We start from the raw sequence: 22,185 nt of genomic DNA on the forward strand, positions 1-22,185 counted from the left end.
CAGGAAGAAGCTGGGGGACCGAGACTGCCAGAAATCAGAAGAGAATTGGGAAAAATAACTCGCTCAGCTAGTGATGAGTGGGACAGGCCAGCTGTTGTTAGTGCAACAATACAGACTGCCCAGTATCTCTAACTGAGAATACTAGGTTTTGTTGCCTGCTTAACGCCATCAAAAAACAAAATATAATAAAATCTTGTCAACTGCTTGTAAACAAAGGCTTAGGAACATAAAAGAAAACTATAAATCCTTCTAAACATCATTTCTTTTTGTGCTAAGTAACAAGAGCTAACATTACTTGATTATGTGTCAGACCACGCCAGTTGGCCAGTTGCTTCATAGGTACGATTTCACTTAGCAATCAAAACAACCCTGTGGGATAGTTACTGTTACTGTGCTCATTTTACAGACAAGGAAAAAGAGGTTGAGAGAGTGAAGTAACGTCCTCAACGTGACACAGTGGAGAATAGGGGAGCCTGGATTTGGACCCCAGAGTACGATCTCAAAGACCTCGTTCCTACCGTTATCCGTCACTGCCTCACTTTCAAGTTGTCTTCCTCTCACAGTTTACTCTTTTCTGCAGCACTTTCAGTGAGCGACTTGTCAGGGTTGTGGCCCTATGGTGAGCACATTTTTGACTAAGATCACACATGCTAAGTCTTTACTGCATAAGCAGCATCTCAGTATATCGAGCAGGATATATTTACCACCCATCTGTAAATCTTCTGTTATTTTACCTATTTTTCACCTTCCTAATGAGCCTAAGTCGAAATTCTGAGCCTTTTCTTGAACCATGAAAAATGTCCTTTTTCTCTTTAGGGAAATACAAAAGAAAGATACACCTATACCAATAGCGTCCTTTGCAAGCACTTTATCTATTAGATTTCTCATAATCCTACATTTTACAACCAGTGCTTCCTGGGGACTGCCACAGACTTCAGCATCAGAATTTTACTGTTGTTTTAGGTAGACAGAGAGGGGATGTTTCAGGGATATTTAAGAAAAGATAACTTGGGGGGGCGGGGTGGATAGAGGGGAAAAGTGTGTAGAAGAGGAGGCAAATGGCAAGAAGAGAAAAAAAAAATCTTTTTTGCAACATTTTCTTAAGAATGAACTGTTCTAAAAATATGTAGAAAACAGTTCTTTGAAATTAGGGTCCATCCTAGTTCATTTATGGATCAATGAAACGACGAGTCAGGAGGGCCCTCCAGTTATCACCTACTGGGCACTTACAACCCCAAGTCTCACTGGAGAGCCCTGGAAGAGGCGGAGAAGAGACAAGGGGAGCAGAGGAGTCCCAAGGGCTCTCTCTGGGGCAGAAGTGGAGCAGGCTGCAGGAGGTGAAATTTTGCCTCACTCTGCTGCAGCACCTCACCCTGGGCAGGGCCAAGTCTGTCTGAACAGAGCCACAGGACACCTTTGCGAGAATCAGAAAAGGGCACCACACCCTCCAGGCCAGAGAACTCACTGATTGGACCGCAGAGTAGGGGCTGGGTTTCGGCCCTCAGACAGCACTAGTCTAGAGTAGACTCGGGTCAGAAGCAGCTTCCACTCCTGGCGCTGTCATTAGCTATGAGACTGTATGAGTCACTCAATCTCACAGGGCCTCAGTCCCTCCACCTCTAAGAAATGATGGAGCTAGATGTCGCCTAAGGTCCCCTCCTTCTTCCCAACTCTCAACTGAAATCAGGCAACATCCATTTGGTATCTTTAACTGTGTCCCTGAAATACTAGGATTCCATGGACTGAGTTGAGCCTTCACTGTTTCTGTGATACCGCATTTTTTTCTCTTACATTTCTAAAGTATTTTTTTTTCTTTTAATCTTGAGACTATACTCTCCTTTCTACTCCAAAGGGCTCAATTTTTCTTGAGCCATCAAAAGGTCACACCCCACATATCAGCCCCAAACTACCCAAATGTCCATCAACAGAACAGATAAAGTATATTCATTCACAGAAATAAAAGAAAAAGAACTACTGCTACATGTATCAGTTTGGACATCACACTACGTTGAGCTAACGAAGACACAAAAAAAGAACTTATATTTGATTGCACTTAAACGCAGTCCAAGAACAGATTAGAACTATAACCTATGGCAATAAAGTCAGAAGAGTGGTTCCCCACAACAGGGCAGGGACTACGACTGGAAAGAGAAGGTTCTGGGGGCTGGGGACGCTGTTTCTTGATTCGGATGCTGGCTGCCCGGATATGAGCCCTTTGTACTATACACTTCTGATCTGTGCATTTTCTGGTTGTATGTAACTACTTAATAACAAGTTGAAAGAAATAAAGTCACAAGAACCACTCCCCCCCCACCACCAAAAAAGCCATCTACTGAACCTAGACAGCACAGTGCCACTACCTGTAGGCAGAAAACTAATTACCTTTCATTTAATGTGAACCAGACAAAGAACTGCTAGAAAAGCTAAGTGAGAAACTTCATTAATTTCCTAAAAATCTTCATCCAGAATTTGTTTTATTTTTATAATTTCCTCCTTCACATGAAACTGTGGTGATAAGTTAGTATAAAATACTGCTTTTCTCTCTGTCTTCATATACCAGTAAAACATTACTGCTCAAAGTTCTACCAACTGCCAGAACAGCGACTTCTTCCCCCTTCCCAGCATTCCAGAACGCTCTTTGACCAATATGGGAGACTGCATGATTGCCCCATTTGCTACGTATAAGAAGTGATCCCACACAAACTTGCACCAGAAGTAATTATACCACTCAATCATGTCAGATAGTTGGAAGCACAGAGAGCTTGTTTTTACTCAAAACCTTAGGATAACTTCAGCCATCACTGCTGTAGGGCCTTCTGGTCCCACCCATGGGTGGTGGACATTAGTTCTCCCAAATGCTGGAGAACTAATTAAATATTTGTAGAATCATTAGGCTTAGACAAAAAACGTTTCCAGTCTTTAACATGGAAAGTGGCTTGGGACCAGCGGGGACACAGTAAGAAGCACCCAGTCCCTGAACATTACTGAATACCAAACGAGTGATTCAACAGGAACGCAGGCAAGGTTTCCAGGGTAAATATCACTTAGCAGCACTATTTCATGCTGTATACAGACCTTAATTCTAATCCTTTTTTTCTCAGCTAAAAAGATCTTATTCTTTAATTTCCACTTTTAGATAGAAAGTTCTCCCTACTTCAGCCTTGTTTTAAATACTCATCTTTCTAAGTTTAGGTTTTCCTTGCAATTCAATGCCTAGTATTCTACTTCCTCCTTCCTCTCAAATTATCCCTTTGTTTCTACTTATTTTTATAGGCCCCCAAAGGTTCTTCCTCAGGGTAACGTGCAATTCAAAAGGCCCTCTCAACTACCCCCATGTCAAAGTCTAACTACAGAAGCCAACAGTACCATTTTTCCCTTGTGGCTTTTAAGAAAGATACATTTTAACCAAAATTTTGCCACTCACAAAATTCTATCACTAAATCTCTCCTATTACTCCCTGCTACACTCAATTGTTTAATACACAATCACAATGTAATCAAACTCCTAAAATGTGTAATTATACAATCATACAAAGACTTTCTAAAATATATATAATTTTAAGTGTGCAACACACACCCTTTATAACTCAGGTTTTGGGAGTACAGGGTAAAAAAAATACCAGAGTTTTCTTATAAATTGTGTTTGTTGTTTCTTGTTGGTGGGGGAGGAGGGTAAAGGATCATCATACAAGGACCAACTGCTGTTATCAGAAACCACAAACCGTGTTACAAGAGGATTCTAATGAAGACTGTGAACACACACAAAACTTTCTTTTTCATTAAAAGAAGAAAGTTGAAATTGCATAAAGGAAAACCAAAGCTTCTACGGTTTGCCCACAGAATACACAATACTGAATACCTCCGGTTTCCCCTCTTCCAAGAAAGACAGAGGCTTCATCTACCAAACCAGGGCATTTATGAGGTTCGTATTAATGCATAACAGTAAAAACGCATCTCTGTATAAATGCAGAAAACTTTCTATCCTTTAGAAGACTTAAAACAATACTAAAATAACTTTAGCAAAGTCTCGTGAAATTTAGTTCTGAACCCAGGAAACCACCTAAAGGATAATTTGTGAAGGGCCATCTGGGAGCCAGGCAGCCTCATCAACAAAAGGGAAAACTTGTCGAGATCATCCAAATCTAAAACTCACATACGTTTTTACATCTGGACTGAATTAATCTTTTCTTGGTACTGGCTTTCATGTAATAAAATAATTGTTTGCAGGTTTTTTGGTTTTTTTTATCCACAGCCTTAGAAATCAAAATGTGCAACATCCAAGCTGAGAACTACAAAGAAACCCTTTATCAAAAAAGCTAGCTAGTTGTGAGACAGGATTCTCCTACACTCAACTCTGAACCTGACAGCTCAGTCAAAAACAATTCTGCCTGAAACTTTCATTTCAAGCATCTGCCACAAAAGGCTACACAATATATTATGTCATAAGTTCTGAAAGCCAAAAGCTTTATAAGCATAGCTAAAAGTGGAAATCAAGTGCAGAAACTAGAAGAGATCTACAAGCCCCCCATCCCCAATTCAGCTAGCCTAATTGAATGAGTTTTCAAAAAACCTGTAGCTAAAAATTATGACCTAGTACATCGACACTGCTTTCAAAAGCAGTGTCCTCATCCTGACCCATATGGTTTTTCTGTAGAGATGGGAGCACAGTAAATCTGCAAGTTCAAATTATGCACTTGAAGCTGGCAGCTTACTCCTGCTGCCCCCCAAAAAGGAGGGGTGGAAACAGGGAGAGTTCCTGTCCCCGGACGCGCTCCGAGCACTGCAAGCACTGGAGACCGGTCCACCAGCGTCAGGTCTCGGGCATCCCACCCGCCCCTCAGGGGGGAAGCCGGCTCGCATCACAGCAGCCTTTCTGGAGAGCACATCCTGCAGACTACTCAGAGCAGAGATCCCCGGGGGCCTTCTCACGTAGTAACCCCAAGGGTCCACCCCACTACGGAACAGAAACCCGACGCTACGTTCACAAACACACCGAAAAGGCGTTCGGCCGTCCGCGTCCCCATTTCTCAGACCGCGCTTTATGCCCGAAGCCGCCCCACGGAGGACGAGGCGCTGGACGCGGCGCGCTAGAGGACAGCGGCGGCCGCGCTTCCCGGGCCCCCGGCCCGCTGTCCCCCGTCCCCCGGCCCCCTGTCCCCCGTCCCCCGCTCGACCACCTTCCACGCCCCCGCGCCGGGCCCCCCACCCCGCGGCTGGCTCACGCCCGCCCCAGCGGCCCCACGGCCCGGAGCCTCCTAACGCAGACGCATCACGGCAACGTCCCGCCAAGTTCCGCGGCCGCGCAGCAGCCACCCGAAGGCACGGAGGAAATGACTTACATTCCTGGGGAGCGGAGCCAGAGCGCCTTCTCCGGCGGCGCACGCCGGCCCGCACGGCCGCCCGCAGCACCCGGGGAGCCGGCCCCGCCCGAGACGCTGCGCCCGCGGAGGGCAGCGCCCGGACGCCGCCGGCCCGCCGTCGGCTCCCAGCGCCCCTCGGACGGCCCTCCGAAGACGCCCTCGCCCCGGCGTCCACCCTCTCGGCGCCGCCGCTCCGGACCGCGGCCCCGCCCGGCCCCCGAGCCCGCCCGGCCGGCCGGCAAGGGGCTCGCTCGGGGCGGCGGGGACCCGGGCCAGCGCGCCCCCGCCCGGCCCCGCCCCGCCGACGCCCCGCGCCGCCCCCGCCCCCGGCCAGGCCGTGCTCGCGGCGTGGGCGAGCCCCGACCTGCGGAGCCCGGCGCCCGCCCGGCCGCCGGCAGGGGGCTCCGCGCGGCGGGCCGGAGCCGGGGCCGGGGCGCCCTCGTACCTCGGAGAGGGTCCGAAGCACAGCCGCGGCTCCCTCAGCTCTCCGTGCCCGCCGGCCCGCCCGCGCGGCTGCCTCAGCGCCGCTCCCCAGCCCGGCTCCTCTCAGCCCCGCGCCGGCCGCCCGAGGAGCGCTCGCGTCCGCCCCGCCCCAGGCTCCGCCCCCTTCCCCGCCCCCCGAGGACCCGCCCCTTCGTTTCCGCGTCCGTCCCGCCCCTGAGGCTCCGCCCACGCCCCCAGAGGCTCCGGGCTCGCCCCGCCCCCTAAGCTCCGCCCACGCCTCCGGAGGCTCCACCCCTTCCCGCCTCTGAGGCTCCGCCTGCGCCCCGCCCCTTGAGCTCCGCCCCCGCCCCAAGGCTCCGCCCCAGAGGCCCCGCCCCCGCCCCGAGGTGACGGGGAGACGCACGTGGAGCCCCTCCGGCCCCGCCCCGGACTCAACCAAGCGTCGGGCGGAGGGGTCCGCGAGTCGGGGGCGGGAGAAAGCAGAGGGAACCCCCTGGATCCTGGGGAGGCAGGGAGGCTGTCTGCTGCCGCAGCAGGACCAGCGTGGGGCGCTGCGACCGGGCCTCCCCGCGGACGGTGACGGCGGCGCGAGGGGACCCTGCAGCCGCGCCCCGACCGCTCCCGGGACCCCCCCCCCTACTCCCCCGCCCCCCCGGAGGCCGTCTGGCTACCGCGGAGGGTCCCCGCGCCCGGGCGCCCCCGTCCTGTCCCGCCCAGCCCTTGGGCGCCGCCCTGGGCGGGGCCGCAGAAAGCCAAGCCCCCTCCGGGTGGCCGGAGGGGCCGGCGGTGGGAGACCGTCTCGTGGCACCGAGAATCGCGTCGGGAGAGGGAGGCTTCTCTGCTCCCTTTACTTGGTGGCCTCCCCGGCCAGCGTGCGCCCCGGGGCCTGCCGCTGGGGACTGGACCCCGGGGGAGAGGCCCAAGACCCACCTGACACAGGTCCACAAGCTCCAGCCCCTGGCCCGGTGACCCTGGGCTAGGTGGCAGTGACGCCCACAGGGCCCCTCACTAAGGGAGCGATGGGGGTAGGTTTCTGGGCATGAGAGCCGGCTGAGGAGACGAGGAAGCCGCGGAGGGCCCGAGGGAGACACTGCCCAGAATCAGATGCGTGCGGACGGAAGCCAACTGTGAAATCGCCCTGCCCTTGCGATCCAAACATGGCTATGTAGAGGCCGTGTTACTGGTGGGGGGGATGCCTGTCTGCGCCTCGTGTGCAGGACCACGGACAGCCAGTGTTTTGCTCACTACCACTGAAGCTCACGAGACACGAGAACTGTGTCTCAGTCACAGCTCTACATTTTGGGAACCAGGACATTAGAAATGAATATAAGAACAGTGATCTTTTGTGTTTCACAATTGATAATACATTCCGAGCCTATTTCTGATCAAGCAGAGCAGTTTCTAAGGATATTGCACTTACATGATTCCATTATGGAAAGGAGAACACGAACGGTTTCTAATGACTGCCTTTTAAATTAGTTATGTTTAATAGACTAAATTTAAAAACTGGTTAACAGATTACAATGTAGGCATTTAAAAAGGGAGGGCTGCACTTTTTCTCTCCGTTTAATCTTTTATATGCTTTCAGAATGCATGCATATTGAACACTAGTTGGTAAGGTCTTAAATTGATGTCTAATGGGATAATCCAGCATTTCCTATGTAAAGATAAATGAATAATATATTACTATCTTGGAAAACAGTTCCTAAATCTGATTTCATTTCAGGCTCTGTGCATAAAAATCTAGCAAAGAACAACATATTGTTAGATTGTGAAACATTGCTGCAATATAAAATAATTAGGTAACCCAATGAACAAAATATTTAAACAGCTTTGTCTTTAACATGTAAGATTGGGTTTATTGTCTAGAATTAGATTGTAGCAAAATTTATTATATGGATATTTTTTGATTCATAATGATCATATTAACAGTGTGAATACCACAATAAACATAAACTCTTACATAATACATTTTGTAAATCAAGTACTTTAAAACTGTTAAAATCAGTTTAATAAACCCCTGAAACATCATAAAATCCTGAAAGGATTGCTTTGGAAAACAACACATAATCCACTTAAGATGGAAGTGGAGCTGAGAAAGGGTGGGTTGTTTTAGATATTTCTTATCACAGGGAATGTTTTCCTATGCTTATTACGGTAAAGAATGTGATTTTGTAGATATTCAAAGTTATATTTTATGATTCTTTTTGATGCTGAGATACAGTTTTATTTTCACTGGTATAAGGAGATGTTTTCCTAAATACAGAACATTGCCCATTAGTGAAACATCATCCTAAACGCCTCTTAACCCATCACTTTTTCCATGGCGTGTAAATATTAACATAACTCTATAATTTTGCTTTTGTGTTTCTTAGGAAGAAGTTATTCATTCCATGAATTTATTGCGTACTCCCATACACCAGGCCCAGGCTTAGACTCTGGGATTCAAAGGTGAAGTATTCCTGAATCTTCTAGGAGTTTGAGGGAACAGGCATGCGAGGAAACAGCTGCAGTCTCCCTTAATGCTGGAGACTTGCTAAGCCAGAGATTTATGCAGGAGGAACAGTGGGAAGGCCTGGAACCTTCAGGGAGGGCATCAGATATCCCGTGTCAACTGAGATGGCAAGGATGAACAGAAGTCTGCCCAGGCACAAGTTGGTTGAGGTTCTCAAACTTGGCAGCACATTCGAATCACCTGGGGACTTTCAAAAACTATTGATGCCTGTGTCCCAGGCACTGATTTAATTGGTGTGGGATGCAGCCTGGGCTTGGGAATGTTTTAAAGATTCCCCAGATTACTCAAAGTGGAGACACATGTGGGAACCATGGGTGACAGTGTGCCAGGCAGAGGGCACAGAGTGAGCAAGTGCATGGAGGTGTGCTTTTAAAGCACAATGCCCATAGCCTTACTTTGTAATTGAAGAGGCTTCAGCGTTGGTGGGTGGTAGTTACACATTTTGGCGTAAGGAACACAATTATACAGAAAGCAAAGAGATGTGAATGCTATAATTCACATTCCTTTACAAGTCTTTCCAAACACTGGAATCGTATGTTGAGAATTAAGATCAGTTCAGTATATTAGAAGAAAAAATTTAGTTCTTTTTCATCTTTTATTCATAATTCAAGTTTATTTGGAACTCAAAGTATGTTTTAATGCTGAAACATAAGTTCTAGTCAGAGAGAGAAGTCCGTTATTTGACATATTGGCTTTTAAAGGATACTTCCCCGAATTAAATACTGTTCATCATTCTGGGTGAAGGGCACAATGAAGTAATTAGGTTCATTTTTCTTTTTGGTAATTACTGAAGTTCATTGAAAGAGCAAAACAAAATGCATTTTAAAGCAATCACAATAAATGTAAATTCGTCCTACTCCTAGGTCTTAAATGCCCATTTGCTAATGTATATTTGAAGACAAACTAAGCGCAAGTAGATGCTTAATAGAGCAGGAATGGAGTCCTGGTTTTCACTGCCTAACATTTAAAAATGCCCTTTTTATTATTCTCAGCTGGCGTATTACTGTGTTCTGTAAAATAAAAACACCAAAAGAGATTTTAATGCTCAAGAAGTCAGGAGAATTGATTATCAGTCATTTAATCCAGCTGTCTCATTATTATGCACCAGGAGCCCCTAACCAGGAATACAAATAACAATTTTGCAGAGGCTGCATGCACAGAGGTTAATATTCTGTAGCAGTCTGACTCAGGAAGATCTACCTTGACCCAACTGAGAGACACAGAGTTGAAAAAATTAAATTCCACTCTCTTGGCCATCAAATTTTGAGAAAATATTTAAGAATAGGATGACTTGGTTATCCTGGGACAAAGTTTGGTTTTCATACAGCATGTTAAAGTTCACAGGAGACGTACTTCTTTGTACTTCTTTCCATTCTATTATGGTTTTAGTTTCGCCACAAACATCACATTCCAGTTCCTTGAGGCTTGAATACTGGAATACTGCAGGCAAAAGGTCTGATGAGACTGGGAGGGCCAGGCCCTTCACTCTTGAAGAGAGGCAGTCCTAAGTGTGCACGAGAGGATAGCCCACACAGAGAACTGCCCTGAGGTCTTGGAGTGGCAAGGCCTCGGGCAGAGGCAGTGCTGGGTTGAGGACGCTCTGCTAACTGAGATACAGCGAGGAATTCAGTGTGAACACAGCACTGCGGCCTGATGTGTGGGGCTTCCATCACAGAGAGGACTGGGGACAGGTGGAGGGGCCCTCCAGTAGAGAGGACAAGACGAGGGTGAACCCCGACAGAATAAAACTTCCTGATGTACTGTGCCATTTGTACATTTACACAACAGGCCCTAAAGGTCCTAGAGCAGTTTTTCAGCTCTGATTCCTTGATGACTCTGAAAAGCTGAAAGCAAACATTCCTCCCCAGAGAAGGGAGGCAGGTCCCTCCACTCCCCATTGTGGGGGACAGAAGAGACAGGGAGGAAGAAGGGCTGATGGCCTGGTACTCTGAGTTGTGCCTCAGACACCTTCTGATTGTCTCTATCTGAGACCATATTCCAGGAGGAGTCGCTTTCAAACACAGATGATAACATTATGGCTGCCACTGACATTCTCTTCAGTAGTTTATGAGGTCTCATCAGTCTGTGACTGAGACACACTGAACTAGAACAAGGGAGATGCCAACATCCATCTTCCAGAACACAGGCCTTCCTGAGAATACCAACAGAAGTTCCTTCCATGAAATCTGTCCCTTCTGTTTTCACGTGTTACCTTGAGTAGATTGTAAGCATAACAAACATGCCCGTAAGCTTGTTTTCAGTTGCTTAAAAAAGAATGATGAGGGCCGGCCCTCTGGCTTAGCAGTTAAGTGCGCGCGCTCCGCTACAGGTGGCCCGGGTTGGGATCCCGGGCGCGCACCAACGCACCGCTTCTCCGGCCATGCTGAGGCCGCGTCCCACATACAGCAACTAGAAGCATGTGCAACTATGACATACAACTATCTACTGGGGCTTTGGGGACAAAAAGGAGGAGGATTGGCAATAGATGTTAGCTCAGAGCCAGTCTTCCTCAGCAAAAAGAGGAGGATTAGCATGGATGTTAGCTCAGGGCTGATCTCCCTCACAAAAAAAAAAAAAAAATGATGAAAAAAAGTGCGAATCAGATGTTCTAGCTCTGGAATGTCACAGGGAGTTCACGGAGGCTTAAGGGTCCCTCCAGGGGACGGCCTCCCCGTCTGGGGCTTGGGCTATAACACCGGCTCCTGACGTGCTGGTTACAGTAACTGGCTGGATACAAGGGAAGACATTTATGAACACCCACCTTAGATCTCCTCTCACCTGATCTCTCACCTGATCCTCCGTGAGAAACCAAGTCTACTTTCACTCGTTTGGCTTGGCTGTGGAACCAAATGCCAAAAAACATTAAGAAATTCTTCTACGGGCAAGGCAGTGGTTACATTTTTCTTTTTCAAGGGTAGCCTAATTATTAGCCTATTATTATTAGCCTGTTAGCCTAAACAGAATTCTTACGTTCTAGTAAAGAGCGCTGGCAATTAGACCGTGAGGTTTGAGTCAGAAATCAAGGATTGTGAGACTGTTCTCAGAGGAACTGGGGCCCCAGACGTTCAGTCTTCGGGGCCTGGGGAAGGAGCGCCGGGTGGCGGCCTCCTCACTAGATCTAGCTTTAACGGTAAGACTCGGGGGCGGGGTGTGGGGGTCGGTTCTTAAACATGCTTTCTTTTAAAAACTTTATTATGTATTCGTAATTCTTATGTGATTAAGCCAAACATTCTATGTGATTTCTTGGGCAGAAAAACAGAATCAGCAAATTAGTGATTTTTTTTGTTCTGCCAATAGTTCTATATTAGATAATAATTTTTGTCACTTATACTCCAATTTCTTAAAAAATAATGGGATATATACCTAATCTATGATAATTTTTATGTATACATTGACTTAATATAATGTACAAATCAATATAAAATATTTTATGATCACATCACCTATTTTTTCATAGCACTTTTACTATCTGAAATTCTCTATGCACGTTCTCTTGTTTGTCAGCTGTCCCTCCCATCTGAGCTGGTGCTTTGTGTGAGCACAGACCTGATCCCGCTAACTGCTGTGGCCACAGTGTCCAGAACAGCATCTGGTACATGGGAATGATGACTCCCATAAATTCTGTGTGGGGAAGGTGTGTGCGTGTGTGAGTGTGTGCCTGCTTGAGGGTGCATGGAGGAGAGGGAGAAGGCACTGAGGTCAGGATGGAAAAGGGTTAACACTTTTGGAGACGCTTCTTGGACACATGTCTCAGGTAATGATGGAAAGGGTCTATCCCTCCAAGACGACTTTTGGTTAATTTGAATGGGACACCATATATCAGCCAGTTCACATGATGTTTATATTTAAAGTATAAATATATAATTATCAATATTTTGTATCTATTGATGTTCCTTAAGGTATAATTTATTTTTATTTGCAGCCTTCCTCCTACCTTTAACTACTCACCCCACAGCCTTTTGAGATATGAAGAAGAATGTTAGAGGGATTTTACTGGAACAATTAATCAATTATTGAACTCCTTGCCAACAAAACGTTTTGCTGAGTCCTCCTGGGAACAGCTGGTCTGAGTTGAACGAGGGGAGACTCAGCGGCTCCCATCAGCTTAGCGCCCACCTCCATGTGAAGTCACCTGGGCCTGTGTCACCTGCAGCTGCCCCACCTCTGAACGCTGGGACTGGACACTGTGCTGTCCACCACACCCTGCCCTTGTACCTCTCCCACCAGGGCTGTTGTTTGACCTTGAGATTTTCAGTCACCAGCCCCTCCCGGTGCTTTCAATTTATTAGCTGTTTTTGGCTTCACTTCTTTCCTTTTGAGTTTTATGCCTTGGCTCACCATTTTGAATATATTCTTCCCTATAATCTCATGTCCTGTGTCTCCTTGGCCTTCTAAAACAGCTTTCTTAACAATCCCAAAATTCAGGTCCACTCACTCATCATTTTCTTGCATTTTGCTTTAAAGTCACTAAGGGGGGCTGGCCCGGTGGCGTAGTGGTTAAGTTGGCGTGCTCTGCTTCCGCCGCCTGGGGTTTGTGGGTATGGATCCCGGGCACCGGCCTACATGCCGCTCCTCAAGCCATGCTGTGGCAGTGTCCCACATACAAAATAGAGGAGGATGGGCATGATGTTAGCTCAGGGCTAATCTTCCTTAAGCAAAAAGAGGAAGATTGGCACAGATGTTAGTTTGCTCAGGGCTAATCTTCCTCAAGCAAAAAGAGGAAGAGTGACAACAAATATTAGCTCAGGGCCAATCTGCCTCACCAAAATAAATAAAGTCACCAAGGAAGGCCAAAGAAAATGGAATAAGCGAGTTGCTCAGTCCCATCCCCAGGAAACTGCTGCAGCAGTGGAGTGCTCACAGATGCTTGGTCAACTTTTTATTCCCTCCGGGTTGGCTCCTTTTCCCTCTCACCACAGTGATGTTCAGATGTTATAGCTCTCTTCAAGTCCCTCATCCCACTCTGAGACCCTGCCTGGCTCTTTGCTGTCCACTGGTCTGAAACGTTTGTAGGTATTACCTCTTAGAATTCTCACAACAGCCCTTGAAGGGCGGTACTCTCTTGATCACTGGTTTACAGATGCTCAAGATCTTAAAAGAAGTGGAGGTGCCTAGATTTGAACCCAGGAATCTGACTCCGAGCTCAGGCTGTTCCTCCCTGGACTGTCTTGCTCCGGTGCAGAGCTCAGCAGGCATTTTCTCACCTCCACCTCCAAGCTCTGTGCACCCTCCTTTTAGGCCACGCTCTCCTGACTCTCCTCAGTCAGTCTCCTCCCACCAGAGCTGTGTGCTGAGCCCCCCTCGCTGTGAGAGGGCCCTTTCCATCATGATTTACTCATTTAGCAGACATTCATTAAGTACCTACTGTGTACCAGGTGTTGGGGACAGAGAGGTAAAGGAGACCTGACCTCCCGTCCTCGAGCTTAGGTTCTAATCATCCACTTTCCTTCTTATGTGGTCTTGTCTGCCCATCTCCTAGACCCTTCTTTCCATCTGCAAAATGCTGAAGTCACTGCACATGTCACACTACATCTAGCACCGACCTCACAAGGCACCAGGTACGTGTTTGGTAGATGGACAAATGGTTCCAGGTAAAATGAGTGAGGCTGGAATTTGTCCTGAGTCCTCTGAAGAGTGGCCTCCTGCTCTTGCTCCTTTGAGCAGACCTAGGAAAGTTCTGAAAACCAACCCTGGGCCATTACTGACTGAGCAGCTGCACTTGAGCTGAAATGTACTCCCACCAAAGAGACATCAAACTGGTACCTATAGATTAAGCCTGGTGATCTACAATTGTGCAAAGAAAGACCATGGCTTAGGAAAAGAATTTCAGCATTTTTCAGGAGGGAGCTATTTGTGAGACAAGGTACTTTTCAGACTTCTAATCTAGTGGCTCTCAGCCTGAGGGAATTTTGCCCCCAGAAGAACAGTTGGCGGTGTCTGGAGACAGGTCTGGTTGTCACAACTCGGGGTGGGTTGGGGGAGCGGGAAATGGTGATGCTGCTGGTGTCTAGTAGGCAGAGGCTGGGATGCTGCTACACACTCTACAATGAAGGGAAGTTCACTGCAAGGAATTATCAGCCCTGGTTGAAGACCACTGATCTAAAGGGGACCTGGCTTGGAAGAGGGGGGGTCTCATCTGGGGTGCTGGCTGAACTCCCTGAAGGCCTATTGAGGACTGCAGAGGTGAGGGGTCATGTGGGGCCCCCAGAGGAGGCACTTGGGTTCAGTGTCTCCGTCTGGCCTTCCCCTTGCTCTACCTGCACTTTCTCAGCCCCAGACACTGATTCACAGGATGCCTTCCTGGGTCACCTTTTCAGTATATGGTGATTTTGAGGGGAAAAGTAGATAGGATAATCCCTTTATCTGACAAAAGCATTTTTTGCATTGGTTTAACTTCTGCCTCTGGCTATAAAATTTCTAATGTGGTAGAACACATCCTCTTGTCAACAGAAGTATGGCAAAATCTATCACAATCCAGATTAAAGCATAGTGAAGTCAAAGAGGAAAAAAGTTGGAAACACTAAAGATTTTCACTTACATCAGTGAAGAACCAACCTATTGAACTAAAATTAGTCTTAAAGAAGAAGAGTTACATTAATAAAGTATAAACTTTGTAATTTAACCAGGCCCAACTAGTTATTAGCTCTTATAATGAATAATAATTGTAATTACTTAAATAATTTGCTAAATTGTATTTTAAAGTAGTGTAGTAGAAATGTATTTAATAGATTAAACAATATGTATTTTGAACAAATAGCTACTGTCAAATATATAGAAATAAACTTTGAAAGGACCATTAGGGCTATCAAAAATTATTTGCATAACTCATATTGATTAGGTTCATAGTGACTAAAGCCTTCTGCTTCTCTCTGTACTTCCATCATTCATGTCACTGACATTTATAATAAAGAATGTACATGGGCCGCCCCGTGGCTTAGCAGTTAAGTGCGCGCGCTCCGCTGCTGGCGGCCCGGGTTCGGATCCTGGGCGCACACCGACGCACCGCTTCTCCGGCCATGCTGAGGCCGCGTCCCACATATAGCAACTAGAAGGATGTGCAACTATGACATACAACTATCTACTGGGGCTTTGGGGGAAAAAAATAAATACAATTATATAAAAAAAAAGAATGTACATGTATGTATTCAAATATATTCAAGTTCTCATGAAAGCAAAACCCAAGAAGAATAGCTATAAAGAGGACATCACTAAGCACCTTTTCCACATAGTGCCTGATTTCTGCTTAGACTTATCAGCTGATTTCTTTTCAGTAGTGGTTTCCAAACCTATAAATATATCAGACCCATTTAGGAACTGGTGGCAGGGCTGGGAATCTCAAAGTAACAGCAACAAACTCACCAGATGATTCTGACACCCATTTGTGACCATATGGGTCGTCGCCCTGTTAATGCTTATGCTGAAGTGAGACTTGAAGATGCCAGATTAGATACTTTTGGAATGTCTGAGGCTCCAAAATGCTTTAGCTACTGTGACTCTACCATCCTCTTCCAAGGAATAAAAACGGAGTGGGGGCAGGCGGAGAAAGGCATTAAGATGTGACTAGTAATCTTTTCATCACAATAAGGACATTGATGTCAGTGCATCCAGCTCAAATTCAGGAATGGTTGCCTATTTTTAATTTTCTGTGATATGAATGGATATGAATGGATAAAACTGTGATTATTAACTTGGCCAATGAGAAGCCATCCAACTAAAGATAAAGCAATGGAGCCTACCCGTCTTAGTGAATAACATAATTGCATCCAGTCCCCAGAAACTTCACATCAATCTAATAGTGTGTAAGTGAGTCACAGTCTTAATTAGCATTTCCCTAAATATGCTGAGGGCAGCTCTGAGGAAATGGAGTACAGCCTGAACAGGACATGGACGCATCCCTGTCTACTTCTTCCCATCCGTAGCTTTGCTCTTTGATGCTGCCTCAGAAACATCTGCACAGTTCATCCCCACTCCACTGGCCCACTCAGGGCTGGGAGGTTACCTCAAGGCAAATACGAGGTTGCATGGATAGATCCTATTTTGTTCTATGAAGGACAAGTGACTTCAAAGAGTGATTTCCTGGAATGCAATGCATTTAAAACAATAATAACCATTGATTGTTTATTGATCATTTATTGTGTTTTAGGTACTGTGCCAAGTATTGTGAGTTTATTATCTTTTTTAATCATAACAGCCACACTATGAGATAGGTACCATCATGATTCCTATTTTTTTTTTTTTTTGGTGAGGAAGATCAGCCCTGAGCTAACATCTGTGCCAATCTTCCCCTATTTTGTATGTGGGTCACTGCCACAGCATGGCTGATGAATGGAGTAGGTCTGTGCCCAGGATCCGAACCCGAGAACCCAGGCCACCAAAACAGATCGTGCAGAACTTCAACCACTTGGCCACGGGGCCAGCCCCAGATTCCTATTTTACAAATAAGGAAACCAGAGCACAGATAACTTACCCAAATTTAAATAACCCATTAGTACTGGAGTTTCTAAATAATGTTTTTAAAAAACAAAACAGAAAAAGTCATGTGAAAATAATGGAAACACCTAGATTTAATAAAATAAAAAGAAATCTGACACTAGTGTCCACCTTTTGAGCAGAGTGTCTGATTTTCAGACAGCAAGTTGTGGTATCAGAAAATCTGGAGAAGAACCCATGGTACATGCCCACTCAACCCGATTCATGCCCAGATGGATATGTAGACGGGACAGGAAGGACTGGGCCCTGCTTCCAGCGGATAGATCTATTTAAAAATAATTATAAAGGATTTTGTGAGGTCATCTGGCAAGAAGGTGTTAACAGGGCAGAAGTTGGTGACAGCCCTTCCACTCCAAGGGATCAAGTAGGCCTGCACCTTATATCATCCGACCCAAGGAAGAACGGCCAACGCTCTCAGCAAAGTGGCTACACCCATTTGCATTCCACCTGCAGCTCAGCATCTTCCCTCAAGTTTCCAGTTAGTTCATCTGAGCCACACACAGCATAAAGGACACAGGTGGACAGTTGAGGTCACAGAAGGGAGACTGACTAGTGTTCCTGCAATCCCCTTTGCCTTTAGTCTCTGTGGTTTTTTTTATCATTGCCAGAGCCAGGCTGTGGAGTCTAGCATGCAACAAGAGCCTCTGTGTCAGCTGTGGCTCCCAGAGCAGTGGCTGTCAGCCCGGGGCTCCAGGAGGAATGTGAACGATGCAGAACCACCCACAGCTGGAGGCTCCCAGTCTGAATGGGCGGGTGGGGACCCAGTCACTGTGTCCACTGGCATTGAAGATTGGGCACCGTGCTATCCTGGGTTACTCAGCTCATGACCCACGGAAAGAATCTGGCAAACTTTTTATTTCTTGAACTGAAATTTCCCTATTACTGTTTACAACTTGGAGAACTCTTAAATAAATGTCCTTGAGTTTAAGAAAAGCCAGCCATTAAAATCTTTTGGGAGATTTGGGGAGAAATGAGTTAAATTGGAATGATTTTTAAAAACTGCTTTAGATGGATTTATGGATTACATTCATGAAGGCATAAAGATACTGACTTGTGAATTTAATCTCTATCCTCACTTTTCAGGATTGCCTCCACTATTTGTAATTCCTGCTTCTAAACAAAATCCCTTTAGATTTGTGACTTGTTATGCTAACTAACAGGAGAAAAGTGTTTTTGTTTTCTCCATTCCCTTTCAGTTTGTTTTTAGATACACAGGAGTGCACGTGTGCAGGTAAATGTTGATGCTGGTGGGAGTGCTGTACGTGCTGATAACATGCCCTTCACTTCATGTCAGTTTCCTCCCCCAGCAACTATTTCTAGCCGGTGGTATGACTTCCAAAAAGAAAAAAAATTGCAAAAGTCTGTTTCTAAAATAAAGGTATGACACGTATATTTAACATCATTCATTTACATAATAAATGGGGACACATCAATTATGGAGTAAAGTTGATTTTTAAAGGCTTTTGATTTAATGGCTGTTGTTTAAAATGTTCATTCTTTCTCTTAAATAGCAGGCATTCATACAAATAAAATTTCTTGCCAATTATTTTAAAGAAAAACAAAAAATTATTTGTTAAGTGTGAAATACAATTACTATTTACTTAAAATGTTTACGAAGGTGAGGAGAGCTCAGAATGACTCTGGCCCTCTCCTCCCAACAGGTGCCTCAGTCTTTCCTTCTCTGCCCTCTTGGGGAAGGGGCTCTCTCCTCCTGCGAAGGCTGTGCCTCTCCTGGCGCCGAGTTGGGACATGTGAACAACTCCGTGACCACGGGCAATGCACACAGTGCCTTGGGACAATGGGAGCCCTTCCAGAGGCCACATCCCACATTCTGGCCTTTTCCGCCAGAGTTTATCTTCAGATTGGACCTTACAGACAGTAAGTGGCATTTGAAGAGCATTTTGCAGTTTTTAAACCACAGGCTTTATCTCGTTTGCCTCACAAAAACAGCGCAGGGACCTCCTGAACCATCTTCCACACACACCAGCATTTCCCATGGTGACTTTTCTGTAGCTGCCAGAACGTGCCAATAACACATGACCAGACAGAAAAATGGTCCACTTCAGGCAAATTTGATGAGTTGACCAAAGCGATGTAGTTGGTGGCAGAGAGGAACAGAACTCTCAGGTAGGACTCCGCCTGCCTTCCTCATCTACTCTGCAGACGTGAACACCAAGAGGTCAGAGTGAAGAGGCAGGTACACACCAAAAGAACTTTTCTATGCTGTCTTGAGTAGGAAAACCGTGCTTTCTGAGATAAAGGATCTTTGGAAAGACTGATTGTAGCTGCTTTATTGAGTGATTCCTACATGCCAGGCACCCTGCTAAGTTCTTCGCAAGTGTTTTTTGCATTTAATTCTTATGCCTCCCACAAACCTGCAAAGTAGGTAGCATTATTTATTTATTTTTTTTGTAATTAGTTAAAAAAGATGAGGTAACTGAGTCATGGAGAAATCCCTTGTCCTAAGATCTATTTTTTCCAGTTTTATTGAGATGTAATTGACATATACCATTGCATACGTGTAAGGTGTGCAGTGTGATGGTCTGACACACTATATATGTGTCAGATTATATACGTATATATGTGGTAAATGATTACCACAATAAGACTAGTTAACAATTCTACCCTTGTCTAAGTTCTAAAGCCAGAATTCAAACGCAATCTGAGTGCAGAACAGCTAAATACTCTGCCTTGTGATAAAATTTACTTAAAATATTAAAAGAAATGAGAGCATTTTAAATTGTTTTCTAAGTGTAAATATAGATTTAAATGTAAATAAAAATATAAAATTTTAAACAAGAGCCTTTACTTATATGCCAAAGATTTTGCTTGCCAGTACCTGGGCTCACGTAATTCAGACTGGCACTGGGTCCACGCCCAGGCCATGCCAGACTCTGCCTCCCTGACAGTGGAGAAGACTGAAGCTTAACGCCCAGCACCGGTCAGGAGGCTCCGGGAGAAGAATAACTGCAAAAGAGAATTTTGGAGCTGGAAGGAGCCTTATAGATAATTTAATCTCACATTTTCATTTTATAAATGAGAAAACTGAAGCTTGGAGAGACTAAGTGACTTTACCAGGTTACACAAGGCTAACTAGCAGCAGAGCCAAGACTCAAGCCCAGGCTTTCTGTCTGCTTTCTTTCAGTGACACCAAGCTGCCTCCAGATTCATGAGAGGGAATTTTCCATCTCCTTTTCCAGTGTTTTAAGAAATGTCAAAAGCTAATATCCATGTATTTAAGTAAATTTATCTAAATTTATTTTTGCCTTTTAATATACATTAATAAATGGAAATGTGTTTGGATTTCCCAAGAGTACTTGAATCTCATGAGTTTTACATTTTCTACAAAGGGGCCAGGCTCACCAATTTAATTTTCATGGCCTAAGAGCTCTGATTAAAGCCCTCACCTGGGCAGATAACTGGTTCTGAGAACAGGGCTGGAGATGATTCAGAGATATGGCAAGCACTCCCTCACTCAGACAGACGTGCACTGCAGGTCTGCGGTGTCTCAGGCTCTGTGCTGGGCACAGGTCACACGTCACACAAAGGCAGCTATGACTTCCTCTTCGTTCCCTCTCTTTCCTGTCAGCAAAGGATCTGATATATTCTTGCTGCTCTTAAATTAGTGTGATATTTCCCAAGGTGTATTAAGAGAACTACTTGTGCTATACCACGTGATTTTAGATGGTGCTAGATAAGCATTTTTTAAAAATAGTTATGTGTTCATTTCAATATATTTTAGAAAAACGAAAACAGCTCCCAAACCCATGTTTAGTGGATGTTATGGCTTAGGACACAGCTCATCATGCTGGTGATCCACTTTATGACCATATGAACTATAGGCATGATGCTCAGGCATGTTCTGCAAACCTTCAGCATAACATTTAGAAAGTATGATGATACGGATTTTCAAAAGTACAGATGATATGGATTAATAGCATGGATTCTGCATGTATTGAATTTCTGTGTTCATCACTGCATTCTTTTAAAAGATATATCAAAATGTGACTTCTGAAGGTTGACAGTCATTCAGTATGTGAAATATAATACATAACTTTATTAAAAGTGCTTAGCACGGGGCTGGCCCGGTGGCGCAGCGGTTAAGTTCACGCATTCTGCTTGGGTGGCCTGGGGTTCGCTGGTTTGGATCCTGGGCGAGGACCTACTCACCGCTCATCAAGCCATACTGAGGTGGCATCCCATATAGAAGAGCTACAACTCTACAACTATGATACATAACTATGTACTGAGGCTCTGGGGAGAAAAAAGGAAAAAAAAAAAAAGAGGAAGATTGGCAACAGATGTTGGCACAGGGCCAATCTTCCTCAAAAAAGAAAAAGTGCTTAGCATGCGTAGTGCATGCATTCTCTCTAAGGAACTTACTTTTCCATGCACATGTTAGAAATTGATTAAGGTTATTAATATTTATATTGTCTACGTTAAAATGTTTTATTCATAAAATATAACGTTACTTTTTATCATGATTTTATGGTTATCTTCTAATTACGGCAAATAATTATTCACTTTTTCATTTTTAATTCAAAGATGTGCAACTGTGTTTGTCTTACAAACAGTGAACCTCAAAACTAGTCATAAAACAAGCTGTGGTAAACTCACTTGTTTGATGAGATGGTTGAGCTTTTAGCTATCAGCATCTGCAGCCTCAACCTGCCTATCTGGGCAACAGGCTTTCTGCTATATGGAAACCCCCTCACATGCCTCCATCACTGCTTTGTAAGCACTCAAAAGACCATGTTCCGGGCTGTGAAGGACTGGGCCAGGTGTCAAGGCTGCAGCAGTCCAGAGTAAGCTAGCACCTCAGCTTTCCCAGCTAAAACCCAATAGCACGAACAATTAAAAAAGAGAGAGTGAGAGACAGGAGGAGAGAAACAGCAGCAGACTCCCGGGCCCCGTCTCCAGTTTGATTTAGTAGATCTGGGGCTGATACATCTGCTTTTAAAAAAACTTTTCATCATCAAAAAATTCAAACCTACCAAAAAATATTGGAAAAAAATCTCCGTATATCCCATTACTTAGGTTGGGCAGTTATTAATATTTTGCCATGTTTGCTTCATCTATTTTTTGAAAGTATTTTAAAGCAAATCCTAAACATCGTACTTCACACTAAACACTTGAGGATGCATCCTTATATAACCAGATCCTATTATCATACCAACAAAACCAGTAATAACTCCTTAGCCTTCAGACTTTCTACTATGCCCAACATGTCTTCTTACAGTTGGTTTGCTGGAACCCAGGTCCAAACAGGTCCCATGTGTTGCATTTAGTTATTACACAAGCTAGTTTTACTTTTTAATGAAAAATTTCCCTTTCACGTGAAACTGCCGTGAACGGGTGCCTCAGTCAGGCGGGCCAT

The 22,185-nt window shown here is 45.3% G+C and overlaps 2 protein-coding genes across 4 annotated transcripts in view; one reads left to right on the forward strand and one right to left on the reverse strand.

Moving 5' to 3' along the window:
• Nucleotides 1-5,887, reverse strand: part of FRMD6 (FERM domain containing 6) — a 74,908-nt gene extending 69,021 nt beyond the window's left edge. For 2 of the 3 annotated variants that reach the window (XM_058540568.1, XM_058540564.1), the window contains exon 1: nt 5,805-5,887. The gene's annotated coding sequence lies outside the window, so the exon portion shown is untranslated. Of the gene's footprint in view, nt 1-5,338; nt 5,537-5,804 lie in introns of those variants that run through there. The other variant, XM_058540565.1, reaches the window with a different exon arrangement.
• On the forward strand, nt 4,688-6,783 carry LOC131405253 (basic proline-rich protein-like). Its single transcript, XM_058540346.1, has 3 exons — nt 4,688-5,597; nt 5,694-5,939; nt 6,113-6,783. Exons 1-3 carry the CDS (start codon nt 4,688-4,690, stop codon nt 6,781-6,783), a joined length of 1,827 nt encoding a protein of 608 aa, XP_058396329.1.
• The last annotated feature ends 15,402 nt before the right edge of the window (nt 6,784-22,185 follow it).

Source organism: Diceros bicornis, chromosome 5, assembly GCF_020826845.1.
Source record: "Diceros bicornis minor isolate mBicDic1 chromosome 5, mDicBic1.mat.cur, whole genome shotgun sequence".
Lineage (NCBI taxonomy): Eukaryota > Metazoa > Chordata > Mammalia > Perissodactyla > Rhinocerotidae > Diceros > Diceros bicornis.

Coding starts and splice junctions, on each gene's coding strand:
- LOC131405253 (XM_058540346.1), top strand. CDS start 4,688: ATGCACTTGAAGCTGGCAGCTTACTCCTGCTGCCCCCCAAAAAGGAGG. Junction 5,598..5,693: donor CGAGCCCGCCCGGCCGGCCG/GCAAGGGGCTCG, acceptor GCCCCCGGCCAG/GCCGTGCTCGCGGCGTGGGC. Junction 5,940..6,112: donor GCCGCCCGAGGAGCGCTCGC/GTCCGCCCCGCC, acceptor CCCGCCTCTGAG/GCTCCGCCTGCGCCCCGCCC.